This window comes from Pelobates fuscus, chromosome 2 (assembly GCF_036172605.1).
Source record: "Pelobates fuscus isolate aPelFus1 chromosome 2, aPelFus1.pri, whole genome shotgun sequence".
In the NCBI taxonomy this organism is placed as follows: Eukaryota; Metazoa; Chordata; class Amphibia; order Anura; family Pelobatidae; genus Pelobates; species Pelobates fuscus.
This window is the reverse complement of record NC_086318.1, coordinates 142499777-142519427: the sequence shown is the minus strand read 5'-3', so window position 1 is coordinate 142519427 and position 19651 is coordinate 142499777. Positions and strand designations below refer to the sequence as shown.

Here is a 19651-nt window from a genome sequence, read left to right as displayed (position 1 = left end):
TCGCCATCCGCATTTCAATTCACCTGGATATTGGTTCCCTCATTCGGTACTTTGTTTCTACCGAATGGGGATTCGTTAGGACTCTCCGTTCGGCAGTTATGGAGCTCTGGAGGTCTCAGCGGTGTTCGGTTGTTTGAGTGTCCGATTTGAGTTCCAGACACTCGACGACCAAACACCACTGAGATTTTCATGCGTAAGATGGCCGCCGCCACGTGTACGCATACCGAATGGCGGCCACCCAGATACAATCCTAATGAGCTTGTTAACCTGCGGTTAGAAAGAATGCGAACCTTAATTGCCTACACACTTCTCTCTGGGGTGGTCCCTTAGTTCGGTAGTTTCCATATGCATATTGTACGGATGGAAACTACCGAATAACATACGATTAATACATAGAATATAACAAATAGGAAAATTAACATAGGCAGGATATACTGAATACAGTTACATATGCATTTTACAGGACAGGCTTACTGCATTCCGCTACAAAGGTCACCAGCGTCGAGGGAGCCCGGCGCTGGATAAAGGTACGTGGCTGAAGGTTTTAACCCCTTCAGCTCAGTGGGAGGGGGGCCCTGAGGGTGGGGGGACCCTAAGGATTATATAGTGTCAGGAAAACAGGTTTGTTTTCCTGACACTATAGTGATCCTTTAATGAAGAGGGTTTTTTTTTTATAGATCAGGGGTAGTCAACCTTTTAATGCCTACCGCCCAAATTTGTATCTTTGTTGATGGTAAAATTTCCTTACCGCCCACCAGTGCCACAGTAATTTTATAGCACAAATGCGATTTTTTTTTTTAATTTATTATTTATTTTTTTTTTAGAAAGGAGGGTTTTGGTATTTTTTAAATATGTACTTAATATTTATCTTTTTTTTTTTCTTTGTGTGTTTGAAGGGTGCTGTGTGTGAGTGAGAGAGGTGAAGTGTATGTGAGGGGGCATTGTGTGTCTAAGGGGGGCAGTATGTGTATAAGTGGTGTTGTATGTGTGTGAAGGGTGCAGTGTGTGTGTGTGTGTGTGAAGGGTGCAGTGTGTGCATTTGTGTGTGAGAGGTCCAGTGTGTGTGTGTGTGTGTGATGGTGGCAGTGTATGTGAAGGGGGGGGGGTTGTGAAGGGTGATGTGTGCATGAGAGGGGCAATAACATACATCCCAAGTGTCCCTATTTATGGGCCAATCCCTATTTTGTCACAAATCCCTCTGTCCTGCTTTTCTAGGAGCTCAAGAGCAATAATACTCACAGTAATGTGTCTTTAAACTAAAATTAATGTTTTCAGAAATCAGTCTGTAAATAAGATAAATTGTTCATGTTTTAAATTACATTTTAGTTGTATAAATTATTATTAGTAAGCCACCTACAAGTTCTCAGAACAGCTCCACCCCTTTTCACACCCTCACTCACATCCCAAAAATGAAGCTGTGCCTCTTTGTCCATTTAATATAAGAGCAAATGTGCAAACTTCAGATGTTTTCCACTGAGTAGATGTGTAAGATTTCGGGAGCAGACAGGGAATTCACATTACACTAGTTTATATAAAGACATGTTAAATGTAATCTTGGCTATATGGGCCCGTATTGCACTGTTATTTCATTCTTGATTGTGTTTGTGTTTCTTAATTAACAATCTACACAGCTCTAATATTTTCAACCTTTCAATTTTAAAATCACTGAAACTGAAATGCAGATTTCGATTTCTCTAGTTTTCTAGCATATCATGAGCAACAAATTGTGAATATTTTATTATGTGACCACTTATATCTATTCAGAGTATTTCTCATTCTCTTAAGGAAATACCAAGAAATTAGAATGTCTCTCTTTATTTATTGTTCTGGCTTTATTTCCTACTTTACAGTGATAGCATTGTGTGCATGGGAAGATGAGACAGATATTGGTGGTGGCACAACATCAGATGCCACCAAAGAGGAAACTCACTCCACAGGTAGACAAATTCTGTATTCAGTATAAAGCTGAGCTTTATTGTTGTTGTAATTAACACTATATGCATACAGTCAACAATTTTCGTAAGCAATGATTTTTTTTTTTTACATTGCAGTAACACTACTGCCCAAATAAAATAAAAATTACTGTTTAGTAGATATACCCCCATAGAAAATATGAGTGCATTTAACAAGGTTACTTTATGAAAGTGACAATTACTATTGAAGAAAGATCATTCTTCACACATAAAGCACTTCAGCAATTGAAGTCCCTCAGAGTTCTGGAGTGTCTCTTTAAATAAACTTTAAAAAATGCTAACCCTAAAAATAAAAAAGCAAACATTTTAAAAAATCACATATTGCTTCCAGTGATAACCTACAATCATTTACTATCTGCAGAGGACATACAATCTGGTGGTGAAATGACGTTACCGTTAGACTGTGGGTATCCATGCAAGACCACTACAACTATGCTTGCTTAAACATGTTCAAATCTGTACAAAGACAATATGCAGCAAACCTGGGACTCTGCATGTGCAGCTGGATTACAAATTCCAACACCGCCAGTCTTATGGGAGTGATGGGAGTTCTGATCAAACATCTGAATTGTATGCAAATATATGGGGGGAATAACAACTAATTTGTAGAGATCATTGTCTCTTTAAGATTTGATCATATTTTAAGCAAAAAAGTACCATTTATGTCTCACTAAGCAATCCAAGAGAAGACATTTGAAGTAATAGTTACAATTCACTGAAACACTAACTAGAAAGCAATTCACAACGCTTATTAAACCGATTAGAGCATTTGATAAAATTAAAAAAATTGAAAAAATTAAAAATCAAGAACCAAGGAAACCTGATGTCATTGAAAGTAAATTATTACATTTATATTTCCTTTATAACACAACTGCAGACATTATTAGCAATTATGTCTGGTTGCGGATGTTTATCATTGCTTGCAAATAAGCACTAATATCACTTTTACACTATAAACAGTAGTACTGATAGGATCTATGCTCTTTGGGAAAATATCAGTCTCTCCCTTATTGTATCATTGCTTTTCTTTTATGATTTCCAGACCTTGAACATTTTAACACCTCTCATCTAACAATATGTCAAATTCCTTGCTAAAATGTATTTATAATAAATCTGCTTGTATGTTTGGGAATAAAGATTCCCCTCCTGCCAGCACTTATGTAAAATGCTGTTTTTTTAATGTAGCGGTCTATGGAAAATCAGGCATGTGGATACGATAGTGCCACATGGGTTGCTTTTGCAGCCTGCTTAAATCATAATATTGCTGTAGATATTTTTCTCTGACCCTCACTCTTTAATTACTGAGGCAAAGAGACTGTCTATTATACGGTGGGAATAAATGGAACAGTGTGATAGGAAATGGAATGGTCCTATTTGGTTTTTTTTTGTGTCTGACTTAAATCATATATAATCCCTTATAAATAAAATAAGGTGGAAAAACTTTTTTAATAATTGTGCACTGATTTTGTAACAGTACTGTTACATTAAGTTCCTCAAAGTAGAAGAATACTACAGTCACCAGAACTACTACATCTTATTGTATTTGTTCTGGTGACTATAATCCCATTGTACAGCACGGCTGAATTTTATTGTCGCTATATAAATAATAATAATAATAATAATCATTCCCTTTAGGTTTTTTGCTGTAAACACTTTTGTCATGGAAAATTCAGTATTTAGATTACAGCCTAGAGATACATCCATTGGCCACTCCTAATATGGCTACTAGAGGTACTTCCTGAGTCGGTGCTGCACAGCGAGACACTCTGTCTCCACCCTCTGCATATAGACACTAAACTTTGCTCATAGAGATGCATTGATTCAGTGCATCTCTATGTGGAAATGCTGATTGGCCGGGGCTGGGTTTGGCTTGTGTTGGCTCGGCCACTGATTTGCCTCCTTAACATGCTCAGCCAATCTAATGCTTTCCTATAGGAAAGCATGGTGATTGGCTCAGAACACCGCATCTGATTATGTCAGCCAAACAGGCAGATAAGGGACAGAGCCAGCAACAGCAGACTGGAAAAAAGGTAAGATTTCACTATATTTAGGTGGGTATGGGGGGAGGGAGGGTAGTGTGGCTAGAGGGTGTTTTTAACACTATAGGGTCAGGAATACATGTTTGTGTTCCTGATGCTAAAGTGTTTCTTTAAAAAAAAATGTGATCGACATAAAGATATATTGAAAATTACATTATATTTTATAATTTACGTAATATGAATGTCTGTGGAAAGAAAGTATTGCTATTACAATAGCACTAATTTATTGCTGTGACAACTTTTCTGTTGAAGCCAACAGGACACTAACATTTAAAACCAGAACAAAACTTAACTTAATATCCTTGTTCCTAAAAGGTAGTTAAATATTCCTGCAATACAATTTGGTTAAGGGTGTAAGCCCATCTGTGATAGCGTTCTTTCATGGTAGTTTTTGCAAATGTTATGTTCCCTGTCCTTCTGGCTAAAACATTGCACAGCAGCATTTATATGTTGCTGTAATGGAAGTTATTAACCCTCTGCTCTTCTTATCGGTGATTACCAGTTTGAAAGTTTCTGTGATTGTTATGGTGAGCTGACTAGTGACATTCACCCAACCTTGACTCCATTTATTACAAATCTATTCCAAAGGGCACAGTGTAGTCTGGCTGCCCCTGCCAGCAGTAATAGTTATATATGTACAGATCAAATCATTTCTACACTATTGGCACATCAACATTTTATACATCTTCCGAAAATATACTTTGAGTTTGTAAATTATTTTAATTAACTTTTGACTCAATCTTATCCATTGTTTTATGGCAATCTGCAGGTTCTTCTGGTGCCAATTAACTATTATCAAGTTATTATTGGGAGCAGGGCTGGCGCAACCGTTAGGCGAACTAGGCATTCGCCTAGGACGCCAGCCTGCTGGGAGCGCCCACTGGGATATTTCCAGGTGAGCTCCCCCTGTCCTGGGCAGTAGCACTGGGGGCGAGCGGACGATCCTCCTGGCGCCCGAACATGGGGGTGCCGGGAGGAGCCCTGTCACAGGGGGCCCAGAAGATGGCCATTTGGCAAGCTAAGGTCACCCCCGAAGCTGTCCATCAGTATGGCAGAGCAGGCACCTGCATACCTTGATGGCAGGTGCCTGCTCTGCAGATAAATTCTGGAGGAGAGGAGGCAGGCAGCGGCAAGGAAGGCTCTTCTTGCAGCTCCCCACTCCTCCCTTGCGCGCCCTCTGTGATGTCGGGAGCCAGACTATGATGTCATTCCGGCTCCGGCATACTAAACAGCGCACTAGAGGAGTCAGGAGCTGCCCCACACTGGACCCCACTGAGGTAGGAAGGCTGGATGTCTGAGTCTGTGTGTTAGTGAGTGTTTGACTGTCAGTGAGTGTGTGTGTGTATCAGTGAGTGACTGTATGTATATCAGTGAGTGTCTGCCTGTGTGTGTGTCTGTCAGCGAGTGTGTGAGTGTTTGACTGTCACCGAGTGTCCGTCTGTGTCTGTCAGTGAGTGTATGTCTGTCAGTGTGTGTCTGCAGGTGTGTCTGCAGGTGTGTGTCTGTCAGTGAGTGTATGTATGTCAGTGAGTGGTATGTCTGTCAGTGAGTGAGTGTATGTCTGTCAGTGAGTGAGTGTATGTCTGTCAGTGACTGCCTTTTTGTCAGTGAATTTCTGTGTGTGTGTGTATGTCTGTCAGTGAGTGTGTGTGTGTCTGCCAGTCTGTGTCTGTCAGTGAGTGAGTGACATGAGATCTTAGGGGCGGATCTTTGCCTAGGGTGGCAAAAAACATTGCACCGGCCCTGATTGGGAGTACTGTGCATATCCCACAAACCTATACTTAACATATGGATACTATGTTGAACACCACTACCAAATAGTTTTGTTTATAAAAATGCAATTGATACTGCGTGCTAACAAAATTCACAGTGCCATTGTGAAGAAAAAAAAAAGGAAAGAAAAAAATATTTCATGCTGGACCAGCAAGCAGCTCAGAGGGCCTATTTATTTATTTATTTATTTAAGGATGATCATTTGGGAATAGTTCAGTAATTAATTCCTTAGTAACTTCTGAGCCATTTGCTTCCCATTGAGATTCATTTGGGCTATTTGTTTACTCTATTCCTTTCTTGAATTCAGCAGTTAGCAAATGTAGTGAATTTTGGCCAAATTAAACGAACTCAATTAACTCTTATTGCATGCAAAGATCTGATACTACTCATTTTTTTAGACTAACCTTAACAAAGTGTCTCTTTACATAGAAAGGCACAACGACTCTCTTTAGATTGGTAGTAATTTTATGTACGTATATTTATTTGCCCAGATGCATATTTAGCTACAAGTATTCAATTTTTAGGTATATATCTTCAAATAAAAAAAAATAAAAAAATACTATGTAACAGTTACATTTATTAAATTGATTCCACATGTGGACATTTTATAAGTACTCAATAACAGACGACCCCATTCAAAAAACTTCTCAGTCATATGGCCCTTTAACTCAATAGCATTCATAACTATGCAATATTAGGGCAATGGGGAATGGCAAGAGGACTTAATATTCAGACTCTCAAAGGCTGGAAACTCATAAAATGCTAGCATAGCTACAACAATATTCATGGTGAACACCAACATCTGTCACTTAGGGTTAGCGGACATACCCAACGGTTCTTGATATTAAATTTGCTTATCACTATAGTGATCCGCACTGCTGCATTTACCTCTGCCCTGGAACTGCCTCAATCTTGACTCCTTATCAGTCATAAAAAGGAGAAACCAAAACAATGTTTCTGCTCTACTCTTCATTTCCATTGTGTGCCCTGGTCATGCCAGGACTGAACTCGATTGTGTTGTCGCTACATCTTTATTATACAGATAAAGAAGAACTAACACTTTTTTATCTTATGTGTACTTTAAAACGTCACTTCCTCCCAGCTTCTAGCAGGGAGATAGCAAGGGAGGGAGAGGAGGCAGTTGCAGCATGAGGGGAGAGGAGTACTCCAGAGTTGCTCCAGACCCCTGACTCCCACCAGCAGCAGCAGGACCAGGACTCTGAGCCACCCTCCTGGACACATAAGGCAAGCACACAGCAGGGTGGCTGGAGATATTAAATATATCACTTGTGTGTGTATGAGTGTGTGTGTGTGTGTGTGTGTGTGTATCTCCTGTGTTTGTGTGTATATGTCAGTGTGCTTCTGTGTCTGTGTGTGTGTTCGGTGTCAGGATATGCATCTGTGTATGTGCATCAGTGTGTCAGAATGTGTATTTTTATGACAGTTTGTGTATCTGTATCATGTTGTGTGTATGTATCAATATTTGTGTGTGTCAGGGTGCGTGTGTATATGTTGGTGTATGCGTGTGTTAAGGTGTGTGTATGTGTCAATGTGTGTGTATGTGTCGGTGTCTATATGAATTTGTGTGTATGCATATCTGTGTAAGTATGTATGTATGTGGTAGTGTATGTGCATACATTCAATCAGTCAAACACCAGCAAAACATACAAACACACTCCTGCCATATAAGACAAATACTACATACAAAAACACCCCTGCATTCAAACGCCAAATGGATATACAAACGCACCCCTTCACTCAAACACAAATACTTCACACAAATGTATATCCACATTTAAAAGTGAACATTACGTTCAAACGTAAACATTACATACAAACATACCCCTGTTTTAAAACACCAAAACTATATGCAAGCACCCCTTCAAACACCAACATTGTACATTACACTATAGCGCCAGTAAATGCCACAGCGCTGTACAGATATACAACCTAGATATTTTGACTTGGGGCACATTGGAAAAATATTAAAATCTAAAGGGCACCTTGAACCTAAAATGTTTGGAAACCAGTCGCTTAATGTATTGGTTTTTGTATATATATATATATCATACCCATGCAGTCTAACTGCTCAATTCTCTGTCATTTATGAGTTAATTCATCTTGTTTATGCAGCCCTAGCCATACCTCACCTGGTTGTGACTCACACAGCAACAGGGGGAAAAAAGGTCTAATTTTTACGGCACTATGTTTTTAATTTGGAAATCCTTATCTCTTCTGCTCTGTTACTTGAACTTGAATTACAAGCAGGAGGCTGCTGTATGCTCTAACAGGCATTTAACAAAACAGGAGATAAGAAAGTAGAAAATTCATTCATACTACTACCGTAATTTTCTTTTCCTGGCTATTATTCATGGCAGCATATACACATGGGTTAGCGCCTCCCCTACAGCCGATAGGACAGGAAAACCACCAAGGTTTTAAAAGGAGGCTCCATCCCTAAGGTCCTCAGTCAGTTTACAAGCTCTACAGTACATAAATAGAGAGATTAATGGGTGGGAAGTATATACTGCCATGAATAATAGCCAGGAAAAGAAAATTACGGTAAGTATGAATACATTTTCCACTTTCCTGGCTAATCATGGCAGCATATACACATGGGGAATACCCAAGCTTACAAAGGGAGGGACAGAATAGCCAAACAAATAATCAGAATAATTCAACATAGATAGAAGAATGAACGGAGTTAAGTACTTGAGTACCAAATTGTGCATCATAGACTGTTTTAACGAACAGTCTGAAATGCCAGACAAACGTGTCTAAAGAGGTTCAAATGCTAGCTTACAAAAAGTGTCAGCAGAAACCATTGCCATGGCAACCCATGATGCTGCAACAGCATGAGAGGAGAGTGCCCTGATACCCTCCAGCACAGGTAGAGAACGGACGTGATGTCCAAATTGTGCCTCATTAATTGCTTCAATGTCCAATATGTAATGCAGGACAGACTAGTTCAAAGAGGTCCAAATGCCAACTTTACAAAGTTTCAGCAGAGACCGTTGCCATGGAAGCCCACGAAATGCTGTAACTGCACTAGTGGAGAATGCCCCAAATTCTTTGGTACAGGTAGAGAATGGCATTGAAAGGCTCTCACTTTAGGCAGGATCTCTGGTGCTACATGCAAGACAACCATATCCTGTTGAAATTCAGTGAATGGGGGTACACAGGATCAAGCCTGGAGTTCACCCATTTTCCTTGCTAGGGTACCAGCCACCAGCACTTTCTGTGCTACCACTATGGAAGCTCCTTCTAGAGGTTCGAATAATGGTTCAGTCAGGGCCCGTGAGATCAGTGGTACGTCACATATTGGCTTCACCACACTCAGTGGAGGCATGATTTCAATCAATGCCTATATGACGCAAAGTGCAGCTAAGTGCACACATTCATCTTGCTGAGGTACCAGTCACCAGCAACAGCAATGTCTGGGCTAACATCATGGAAGCTCGTGCTAGAAGTTCAGTCAGAGTCTGTGAGACCAGTGGTAGGTCACATATTGGTTTCAACGCCCTCAGCGGAGGCTTGAGTTCAATTGTTGCTTACATGAAGAAAAGCACCAGGGGCATCAACGCTCAATCGGTACCCTTCAGTACAGGTAGAGAATGACATAGCTAAGCACCATAGGGAGGATCTTCAGGTGCCAAATGCAAGACGACCATATCTGTTGAAAAGTAGTGAAAGGGGGTTCACAGGATCAAGCCTGGAGTTCACCCATTTTCCTTGATGGGGTACCAGCCACCAGCACTTTCTGTGCTACAACCATGGAAGCTTCTTCTAGAGGTTCGAATAATGGTTCAGTCAGGACCAGTGGTACGTCACATATTGGCTTTACCACACTCAGTGGAGGCATGATTTCAACCAATGCCTATATGAAGCAAAGTGCTCCTCTAGAGTGTTATAACACAGAACCTTTCAAGGCCTGAACGAGGAGTAATTCCAACAGACAAAAGCATGTCAAGCTTAGTAAATCCTGTATAGGATTATAATGACCGTTTCAGGGATGCCTATACTAATATGGACTCCCGCATCAACACCAGAACTTGAGGATCCTGGTGTGTCATGGGGCCTTGTAATAGGTCTGGACGTACTGGAATTTCCCTTGGAGGTTCCAGAATCATCTTATTCATCATAGGAATTAGAGTCGACACGGTCTTCCACTGTCACCTCTTGCATTGCCTTTTTAGGAAAGTCAAAAACAGGAAAATATGTACATCAGACTAAAATTCTAAATATGAGTCAGTGTATCCTGAACCTGATCATTCTGGTCCTAGAATGTAAAAAATACTTCTGGACCTGGTAGTTCCAAGAAATGGCCATCAGATCTATGTAGGGTATCAGGCAATCTGCGTCAACCCCGAGGATACGTCAGGACATGGTTGCCAATCCATCTTGTCCACAGTTATTCGGCTCCAGCAAACAGCCATTCTGAGCCACTGGTTGTTCTTCTGTGCCCTGATCATTATGGGCTGGAATTCCATCAATACGTATCTGAGACCCATCTTGGTAGATATAGGATACAGTTGCATTGATATTTGAGCAAATTTGGACCCACTCATTCTTCAGCAAGCCTCTGAAGTGAAGAAGAGCCTTGAAAATGACTCTTAATTCCAAACAAATGAATGGAAATATTGTGCAACATGGTCCAAACACTGTGCAACCAATCTTATAAAAACTGGAATTCGAGCTAATAATTGACCAATGAGGTTCTGTTCACTGGAAACTCAGAGATCTAATCCCTCTTTCAGCTGCCAGGGTAAGGTGTAACTCCACTGATGGGGACGTAGTAAGTGGCTGGCTCCAATAATCTTTCTCTTGTTAGACCAAGATAGGAAGGATCTGTAAGGAATCCAGAGATGCCATTGGGCCCATCTGACAAGTCTGCTGGTGGAAGCCAGGATTCCTAGTAGTTGCATCTATTTTCTTGCTGTTACCAAGCAGAAATGAAGAAAATGGGAGAGAAAACCTTCACAATCTGTGGAACTGTTCCCAAGATAGGGAAAGCAGAGCATAGAATTTTCCACTCTGGAATGTCAACCACTGAGCAGGTCTTTTCTTGATATTCATCAAGCAGCCAAACTTTAGGAGTTATAAAAGAACTATATACCTCTGTGTGCCTGCCTTCGGAGGGTCTAAGGCTATCAGAAGTAGATCCTCCAGATAATGGAACCAGGTGGAGTTCTGGACTCTCAATAACACTATAAGCACATATAAAGATTCTTGGGGCCGCATTGAGGCCAAATGGTAGGGCACTAACATGGAAGTTCTCTTCTGAGCTAATGCCGAAGATCTCTGCAGATTGGACTGAAAGTAAGCATCCTTGAGATATATAGAGGTAAGGAAATTATCCTTCCAGATTTCTTGAGATATGGATCTGATTGACTCCATCCCGAAGACTCTGACATTCAGCCTCTTGTTGGCCCCTCTTATGTCCAGTGTAGGCTTTCATGTGCTTTTCCTCTTGGCACCAGAAGAGAGGCGAAACTGGTCCCTGGAACTGCTCTTGTTCTGGGACCTAAAAAAAAAAAATCACCACTTCGTCCAGAAGGCTTCTTCCTTCAGTGCTTTACCTTTTGATTCATTGGTCTTAATACTCCTGTTGGTATGGAGACTCCTGTGCCCGTTAAGAAAAAAAAAAACTCCAGTCTATATCAATCTGGACCATGGATACCACTCAAGCCTCCAGAGTATGACGGGCCCAGGTATGTGTGATCAGAAAAATGAGGCTCCTAGTACTGTAGGAGATATGTTCATTGCTGAAGAGCAAAACAACTGCTTTATAGCTCCATTAGAACCTTGAACCAGTTGGTTTTACCAACTGCCATCAGTTACCTCTGTACTATACCCTGCAGGGCCAGTAGCTCCATGTATCTCAGAAAAACTGGTCACTGGAGGTTCTCCGGTAAGACTATGAGCAGCTGGGATCCTTGGAACTTCCATCCTAAGGTACCAATATCTTGCAGCCCTCATTCGCCTTTGCAATGGAATTATCCAAAGTTTTCCCAAACAGCACAACCCCTTCAAATAGAATGGTGTAGAGGGCAGACTTTGAGGATGAGTCATCATCCCAGAAACAGAACCATAATGCTTTCTTAGCTGATATAGATAAAGCCATTTGATCCAGAGAAAATCCTAGTTACATCTAGGGAAGTTTCTGTGAAGAGGTCAGTAGTAACCTCAGACTGCCTCTTCAATCTTGGCTTTTAATATCTCTCTCCATAGTAGCCTTTAGATCTTTAATCACATATTTCATGTTTGTAGAAACAGCAGTGGAAGTCACAGCTGGCTGGCCTCCTGCAATGGTAGGCGTAAAATTTTGGACAGGTCTGCGTCCACCTATGATCCATAAGTGTGCAACTTAGGTGGTGTAGTTCTGGGGTTGGAAATAACTTCCTCCACAGGGTAAATCTTGGCCTCTTTTCTTACCCCTAAGGCCTCTGGAACTTACTTTTTAAGCCCAGCCCCCATGTCATGTGGCCACACAGTGATAGGTCATGCTGAAGCGACAACCTTCTGGAGGAAGTCAGTGCATAACCGATTCCTTCCACTGTTTTCTCCTCATAACCAGATCCTGGTGAAGAATCAGACACCTGACAAATAATAATAACTAAATATTACCTGTGGTAAAGTATTAAGAAAAAATGTGCACTGTTAAAACAGCTTTAAAACAGGCTGAAGACAGCACTTATCCATGTCTGGAGACCCTGCAAATACTTACCAAATAAGTGTGGTATGTTTACTGTAATTTTCCCTTTATTTTAGGCACTTTCTGGCAATTGCCCTTATCCAAGATGGCTGCCACAACTTGTATTCCCACAATCTGTATTAGGCCCAATAAGGCACAAACTGCACACATGTGGGCCTATTCCGAGTGTGTTTGCTGTGTAGAGACCAGGGAGGACTCTGTCTGAAGCCTAAATGGCCCCTAAACACCCAGGGAACCGGGAACAAATCACTGGGACCGAGGGGAAGCAAAATAGATAACAAAAGTGCCTGGAAGGAAGTTTAAAAGGCGAAAACGTGCAAAAAGTAAAAGTTTAAAGGCACCACAGTCTAAAGGCCTCAAGGTATAAAAGGTAACAGTTTCCAAAATGTATCACAGTTTTTAAAATAAATCAGTCTTCAAATGCACTGCAGTTTTCCAATGCACTGCAGTTTTCCAAATGTACTGCAGTTTCCAATGACTTGCGGTATTACATGCAACAGTATTAAATGCAAATTTAAATGAAACAGTTTTAAATGCCACACAGCTTAAATGCTTCCTAGCAAAAGCACAACCGCAAAATGTACCACAATCTTAAAAATAAGGTACAGCTGTATAATGTACTAGTTTAAAGATATCACATAGCAAAAGCACAACTGCATCATGTACTACAGTAAAACAGGCAAATAAAGTAATGAAGATTAAAAAAAACCATACATGTCCGTAAGTAAAGGGAACAAATTGCTCACGTCCTAAGGGCTGTAGGACAGGAAAAAAGACTGAGGACCTTAGGGATGGAGCCTCCTTTTAAAACCTTGGTGGTTTACCTGTCCTATCGGCTGTAGGGGAGGAGCTAACCCATGTGTATATGCTGCCATGATTAGCCAGGAAATGCTAAAATATATAGTACTAAAAATTCTAAATTAAACACACTGTACAATAAAGGAAGTAAAACAAAATGTGTACTATTTTTTGGAAAGTGTGTAGGGGGCTGTGTGAGTTACAGTCAGGGGTGGTATGGTTAGGGCTATATAAACAAGGTAATTTTACTCTTTGATGACAAAGAATCAAAGAATTGAGCAGTGACACTGCAGAGGCATAATCTACACACCAGAACCACTACATTAAGTTAAAGTTTGTTTAAAAGAAAAGTCCAAGCAGCATAACTACTACAGTCCATAGTGCTTATGGTGCCAGGAGTCAAACGGTTTTAGCGTGAGTGCAGCAGAAGATTTTGGATTACTCTATATAAAGCAAGGCTATGAGAGAACATGATCATTAGCTGAGCTGAAGTCATCTGAGTGCTCTCATCCAATGACCATTTCTACATCAACTATACTTAATTCAGATAATGCAGCCAAAATGGCTTGACAGCTTGCTCGGGACAGCATCAGGGCACTCATAGAACCAAAATCACTACCGTGGGGTGTAGTGGTTATGATGCTTGGAATATTCTTAAAGGTTCCAATGACATAAGTATATATCATAATTAATGAGAGTTTAAAAATCCTGCATCAAACTTAAATATCCTTCTCATTTAAGGAATGCATGGTTTTGTACAGATGCAAATGCAAAATTATTCCATATTTGGGATTCTGTAGTGGTTATGGTGCCAGGAATCCCCTGGTAGACTCGGATATTTGCTTCGCTCCAAAGTGGAAGTTATCTGCATTTGGACTAATCAATGGAATTCCTGACCATGAGGCAAAATATCGCCGAATTACAAAACAAACAAAATGCACAATGGTTACCCACGTTCATTTTGACTTATGACTCTGAATTGCGCCAGTAGCAAACTAAGAATTGATTGTTAGAAAAAAAGAGGCTTGAGGGACTAAGGGAAAGTCACTAAATGTTGATTTTATTCAGAGATCAAGTGAGCAAGAGAGTGAAAAAAGGGAGCATTTTCTATATTTACATATTCACTTGATTCTACTGCTCATGTTGTTTTTCCCTTTATTGGTTACCTTTTCTGACTTATCTGTGAACAAAATAGCATGAAAATATGTACATTATAAATATATTTTGCAGTACATAAGCCAATTTAGGCACCCTTTTGATAAAAAAAAAAAAGAAATCCCTGAATCAGTTTTTTTGTTCCAGAAATTCTGCCAAGCCATATGGCTGAAATATAGCCTTTTCGAGAAAAAATGTATTTTCAGAAAAATGAAACATTCTCTTGACATGCACAAGTTCATCCTCAGGCACTGTGCCACATTAAGGGGGCAAACCATTTGTAACACCTACCTGGGTCCCATAGGCACTTGTGGCATTTTGTTGCTAGCTAATCTCCACACAATGTTACTGTTGAGATGTTGTGCCTGAAGTTTTACATTACTTGCAGTCCTATTACCTGGTAAGCACATTAATCTATACCTGTAACTTTATACTTGGAATGGACAGGTGTATAGATTACAAGTACTGCTTCTACACATATTTTTGAGAAGTGTTATCAATAATTTTGCATTATGCTTTGTCCTATGACCCAATTAGCACACCTAGACATATGTGCAATCAGTGTATACAATGGATATGTGTATACATATAAACAAAACTGGCATTACATAACCTAGAAGGAAACGTATTTGCGCAAAATTTTGAATTTTGTCTAAGATAGATAGATAGATAAACGAACGGATTATGAACTACCGGTATTACTAAAATCTATTGAAAGTAGGTAGATGAACAGATGATAATCTATTATTAAAATCTATTGTTAACCCTTATGATAACCATTAACCCCGACACTGTAATAATGCTAACCGTTAAACCCTATACTATCCTTACACAAATTGTCAACCGTTACATTATCTTAACACTAACCCGAATCGAAAACTGTGTTATATTAAAGACGTATAATTGAAAAGAGTGTGTTTGGAAAAATAATGTCATTTTGTGGTGCTAGACATTCTATCTTGCGATTTATTATGATGTATCCAGAATCCCTTGATGCCATTATTTTGTTATTTTCCCATAATACACAGAGCACCATTATGTTATATACACACAATATACATATATCATCAATTAACTGCTGTTTTGTTTTTTAGAATTTAATATTTATTGACTTAGTTTTTAGTGTATATATCAAACAAAAGGTTAAAAATATAGGTGTTAAACACAAAAAACATAATACACATAAATGCACATATGATGTAAACATTGTACTTATATATACACACATAACACAACACTTAACCCCTACACTATACTGAAGTAAACATATTATGCAATATAAAAGATACTGGTGTTCTGGAATCATTTATAATCCCACTCGACCTCTAGTCTTGTGGTTTACTATTATGTCTCTGCGGCCCCTCAATTGCATTATTTAATAATACATGGCTCACTGTTGCCTATTCCCTGTCAATATATATTGTTTATAAATAACACACATGGTCAGTATATTAGCAGTTCAAGTGCAACTTACAAGTCACTTTATATTTATCCTTTTAGTTCCACAGAAAACTGAAAATAGGTATAATTTATGTTATCCCTAGTGGTTAGTAAAAAGTGATAATTGCAGTGGAACTGAAAGTTATTAAATGTACGTTATATAGTTAAAATCCACGAGGGTAAGAAACGTTTTATGGCCAAGCAAAGAATAGAAAACAGGAAAAGGGAGCAGACATTTGGTTATCTGGTTTTAGATAACTAAACGTATTGCTTGACGATTACAAAGGAAAATAAAACTTCAATTTTTTTTCAAGTGCTGGAGAGACACGCATAGCTGATTTATTGCCCTCTGTGCACCTTACTGAACATGCCTCCTCTCACAGTGTGTAAAGTCCCCAAGAAGTCCCACAAGTAACACATTTTAGCATGACAGGAGCACTATTACATACTTACCATGAGGGGGCAACATTAAACCCACATCACGCAGGGCAATATCAAACATACTATGAGGAGCAATATGAAACATTTATCGTGAGGGGCAATATAGCACACTTAGCATGAGTGACAATATTAAACATACACCATGAGGGGTAATATCACATACATAGCATGAGGGGTCAATAGTAAACACACACATCACTAGGGGAAATATACACTGAACACGAGGGGGCAATATTAAAACACTCATCACGAGGGGCAATATCATACACTGAACACGAGGGGGCAACAGTAAACACACATCACGAGGGGCAATATCATACACTGAACACGAGGGGCAACAGTAAACACACATCACGAGGGGCAATATCATACACTGAACACGAGGGGGGCAATATTAAAACACACATCACGAGGGGCAATATCATACACTGAACACGAGGGGCAACAGTAAACACACATCACAAGGGGCAATATCATACACTGAACACGAGGGGGCGATATTAAACACACATCACGAGGGGCAATATCATACGCTGAACATGAGGGGCGATATCAAAACGTTTCGTGAAGGGCAATGTCATACACTTAACATGAGGGGGCGATATTAAACATACATCATGAGGAGCAATATCATACACTTAACATTATGACACATTACAAATGAGGGGGGCTATCACTTTCGAGGACCAAGTAAGTGTGGGTGTATGATGATTGGCGGTGAGTCCTTAGAATGGATGCTGAGTTAAGTCCAGAACACTGGAGGTTGGTGTTTGAGATGCACTTACCTGGTTTTCTCCTGACCGGCCTCTTTCTTCCACTGCAGAACCTGACTTTACTGAACACCCCCAGCACATGCCTCTCACACAGCGAGCGTCCGTCCTTGCTGGGGCTGGTCCGGCGCTTGGAGGTGCACACTCGGTCACTGTTGGACTCTCTCGCTTGCCTCTTCTGCCGAATCAGTGAGCTGGCTATCGCCGCAGCCATGGCTCCTACAGGGCCCCTCCTAGGGCCCCCTAGACTGCTATCACTGAGCCAGTGAAGCTCCGATTACCTGCAAGCCCTCTGCTAATAGAGAACAAGCTGCCAGTCTGTGTGTGAATAAGTCAAAACAGCCAGCCCCAGCGTGCCCCCTCCTTAATAAACCCAGCTAGAGGATGGGGTGCAGGTTCTAGGTGTCACTGTCACAATCCCAGGTAGTTCTTCTATCCATTGTCCAAACTGTATCCAAAAAGAAAAAGCTCTGCAGGATCAGGAGTTCTCCATAGCTTCTGGAATCCCCAGGTAACCTGGCTCACGGTGTGTCCTCTTTAGTAATGCTGCATCTGGGCTAATGGGGAGGGAGGAAGTGCTGGGACTTCAGCCCCAACAGGTCACAGAATATACAATGTATCAGCCAGCCAGCTCTAAATGGAATCCTGCAGCCGCATCCTGGAAGATCCCATAAGAAACAGGTCACTGTGTGCTCCACTTATACACACCAGGCAGTGTGCTGCTGGGATATTAGTAGTATTATTATTATTGCACAGCCCACAGCCAGGCATGATGCATCCCTAGTCATCCTGCTGACAGGTCCTGTAAGTGTGTCACAAATTCCAGGAGGGCTCAGACATCCCAACATCACTGGCATGCAATAACCACATGGAGACCTTCCCCATGCCACCAGCAATCCATCACTCAGTGTGTGGCAGCTTGTCACAATGTGAACACACACTAACACACAACTGGCAAAGAGGGAGTGAGGAAATGGTCCCCAGGGAGCAGGGGAGGTCCCAAGTAGCTCTGGGATAACTTCTCCACAGGTTTAAGAGAAAACACACCAATCCTCTCTTAATGCCCCTGTGCAGGATGCTTTCTCCTTCTCAGCCACCTTAAATAAATCAGCGTACACCCCATCCAGTAAGGATCAGATCCCCCAACTCTGACATCCCATGTGAGCTGAGCATGCCTCTAGAAATGAGAGGAGCACAGTAAAGTGAGTGAGGTAGCCAGCATGGCAGCACAGGAGTCAGAGAAGCCACTCATGGTGTAAAGATGTGCAGGTGCTGCGGATGGAGGGAGGGGTGTGGAGGGCCTGGGGAGGGGGCTCCTAGCCTGGATCAGTCACTCGGAAGGAAAGGCAGCCACTAGAGCTATGCAGGGGGCTGCTGCATGGGAAGCTCCTTCAGAGCTGGCTACATTGCAGCTTCCCCCTGCCTCTCATTCTTCCTGTCTCCCCTATCTCTCCTCTCTACGCAATCCTACGTGATCGAGGTTTGGATGAGAAATTCTCACCGGCAGACCAAGGGAACTGCAGTTCACATTCTATCTGTCCCCTGACTGCTCAAGCTGGAAACCCTTGTGAGTTGGGGCTTTTCTCTCCTTAATTCAAACCCAGAGGGCTGTCACCTAGCACTGCCTTCTCCGTCATCTTATTATTATTATTATTATTATTAAAGGACAGGACTGAATATGATATCTTGACCATTGATTACATTTAAGGTCTGACATGTTGCGTTTCTGTTATATGTCTGAATATTGAGCACTCTAGTTCAAACTGATTTTCTTTGTATTAATAGGGAGGTGTTTATTATTAACCGGTTAAATCAAATAATGTAATAATTTTGAGTCATTTTTCCTAAACGCTGCACAAATTAACAAGTCGTGATTACATAAGGCGAAACATCAAATTATATGTCACAAAATACGAAACGTGCTACGTACTACCTTCTGTAGTGAATTGGCACTTTCAAATCTGTACATTTCTTGGACTATATTTTATTCTTTAAATCGATTTTAGTAATTTACTAATACATATTTATACATATTTATAAATAAATCATCTTTTTATATACAATTTAAAAAATATCTCCTTCTGAGAAACTGTCTTATTTGCTAAAAGGTTATTAGTCATGGTCAAAATTGATAATGCTGTTATATCCTTAAATTCCATGCTTGGCAGTAGATATAGACTTATTCTGTAAATTGGTAATTTTGGGGAAATGACCAGGGAAGTGTATTTTTAGGCAAGTAAAGTCAAATTATAAAAAAAAACTCTCAAGAAGGCAGGTTTACACTTACTCGCAAATTGTCTAGAATTCGTCAGGGAATTGCATGTACAATTATTTATATATCACCAACGTATTCTGCTGTGCTGTGTTATAGGTAACACAAGGTAAACAATGAATTCTAACAAAACTCGCTTGACATGCAGAAACAGTAGACTGCATATTTTAGGTCATAGATGTAAAGCTGGATAAATACATTATCTACATTTTTCCAGCTCAGCTATTTTTGACTAACACTTTCAATTTACTGGTGAATTCTTCAACTCAGCTACC

The 19651-nt window shown here is 40.5% G+C and overlaps 1 protein-coding gene across 5 annotated transcripts in view; it reads right to left on the bottom strand.

Annotated features, from left to right (window-relative positions):
• The window catches only part of FGF12 (fibroblast growth factor 12), a 527041-nt gene that overhangs the window by 198325 nt on the left and 309065 nt on the right, over positions 1-19651 (bottom strand). The window contains exon 1 of one of the 5 annotated variants that reach the window (XM_063442783.1): positions 17120-18537. The exons of the other annotated variants lie outside the window; for them this stretch is intronic. Within the exon in view, the coding sequence (XP_063298853.1) occupies positions 17120-17318 (199 nt within the window). The 5' untranslated portion in view covers positions 17319-18537. Of the gene's footprint in view, positions 1-17119; positions 18538-19651 lie in introns of those variants that run through there. 5 annotated transcript variants of the gene reach the window in all.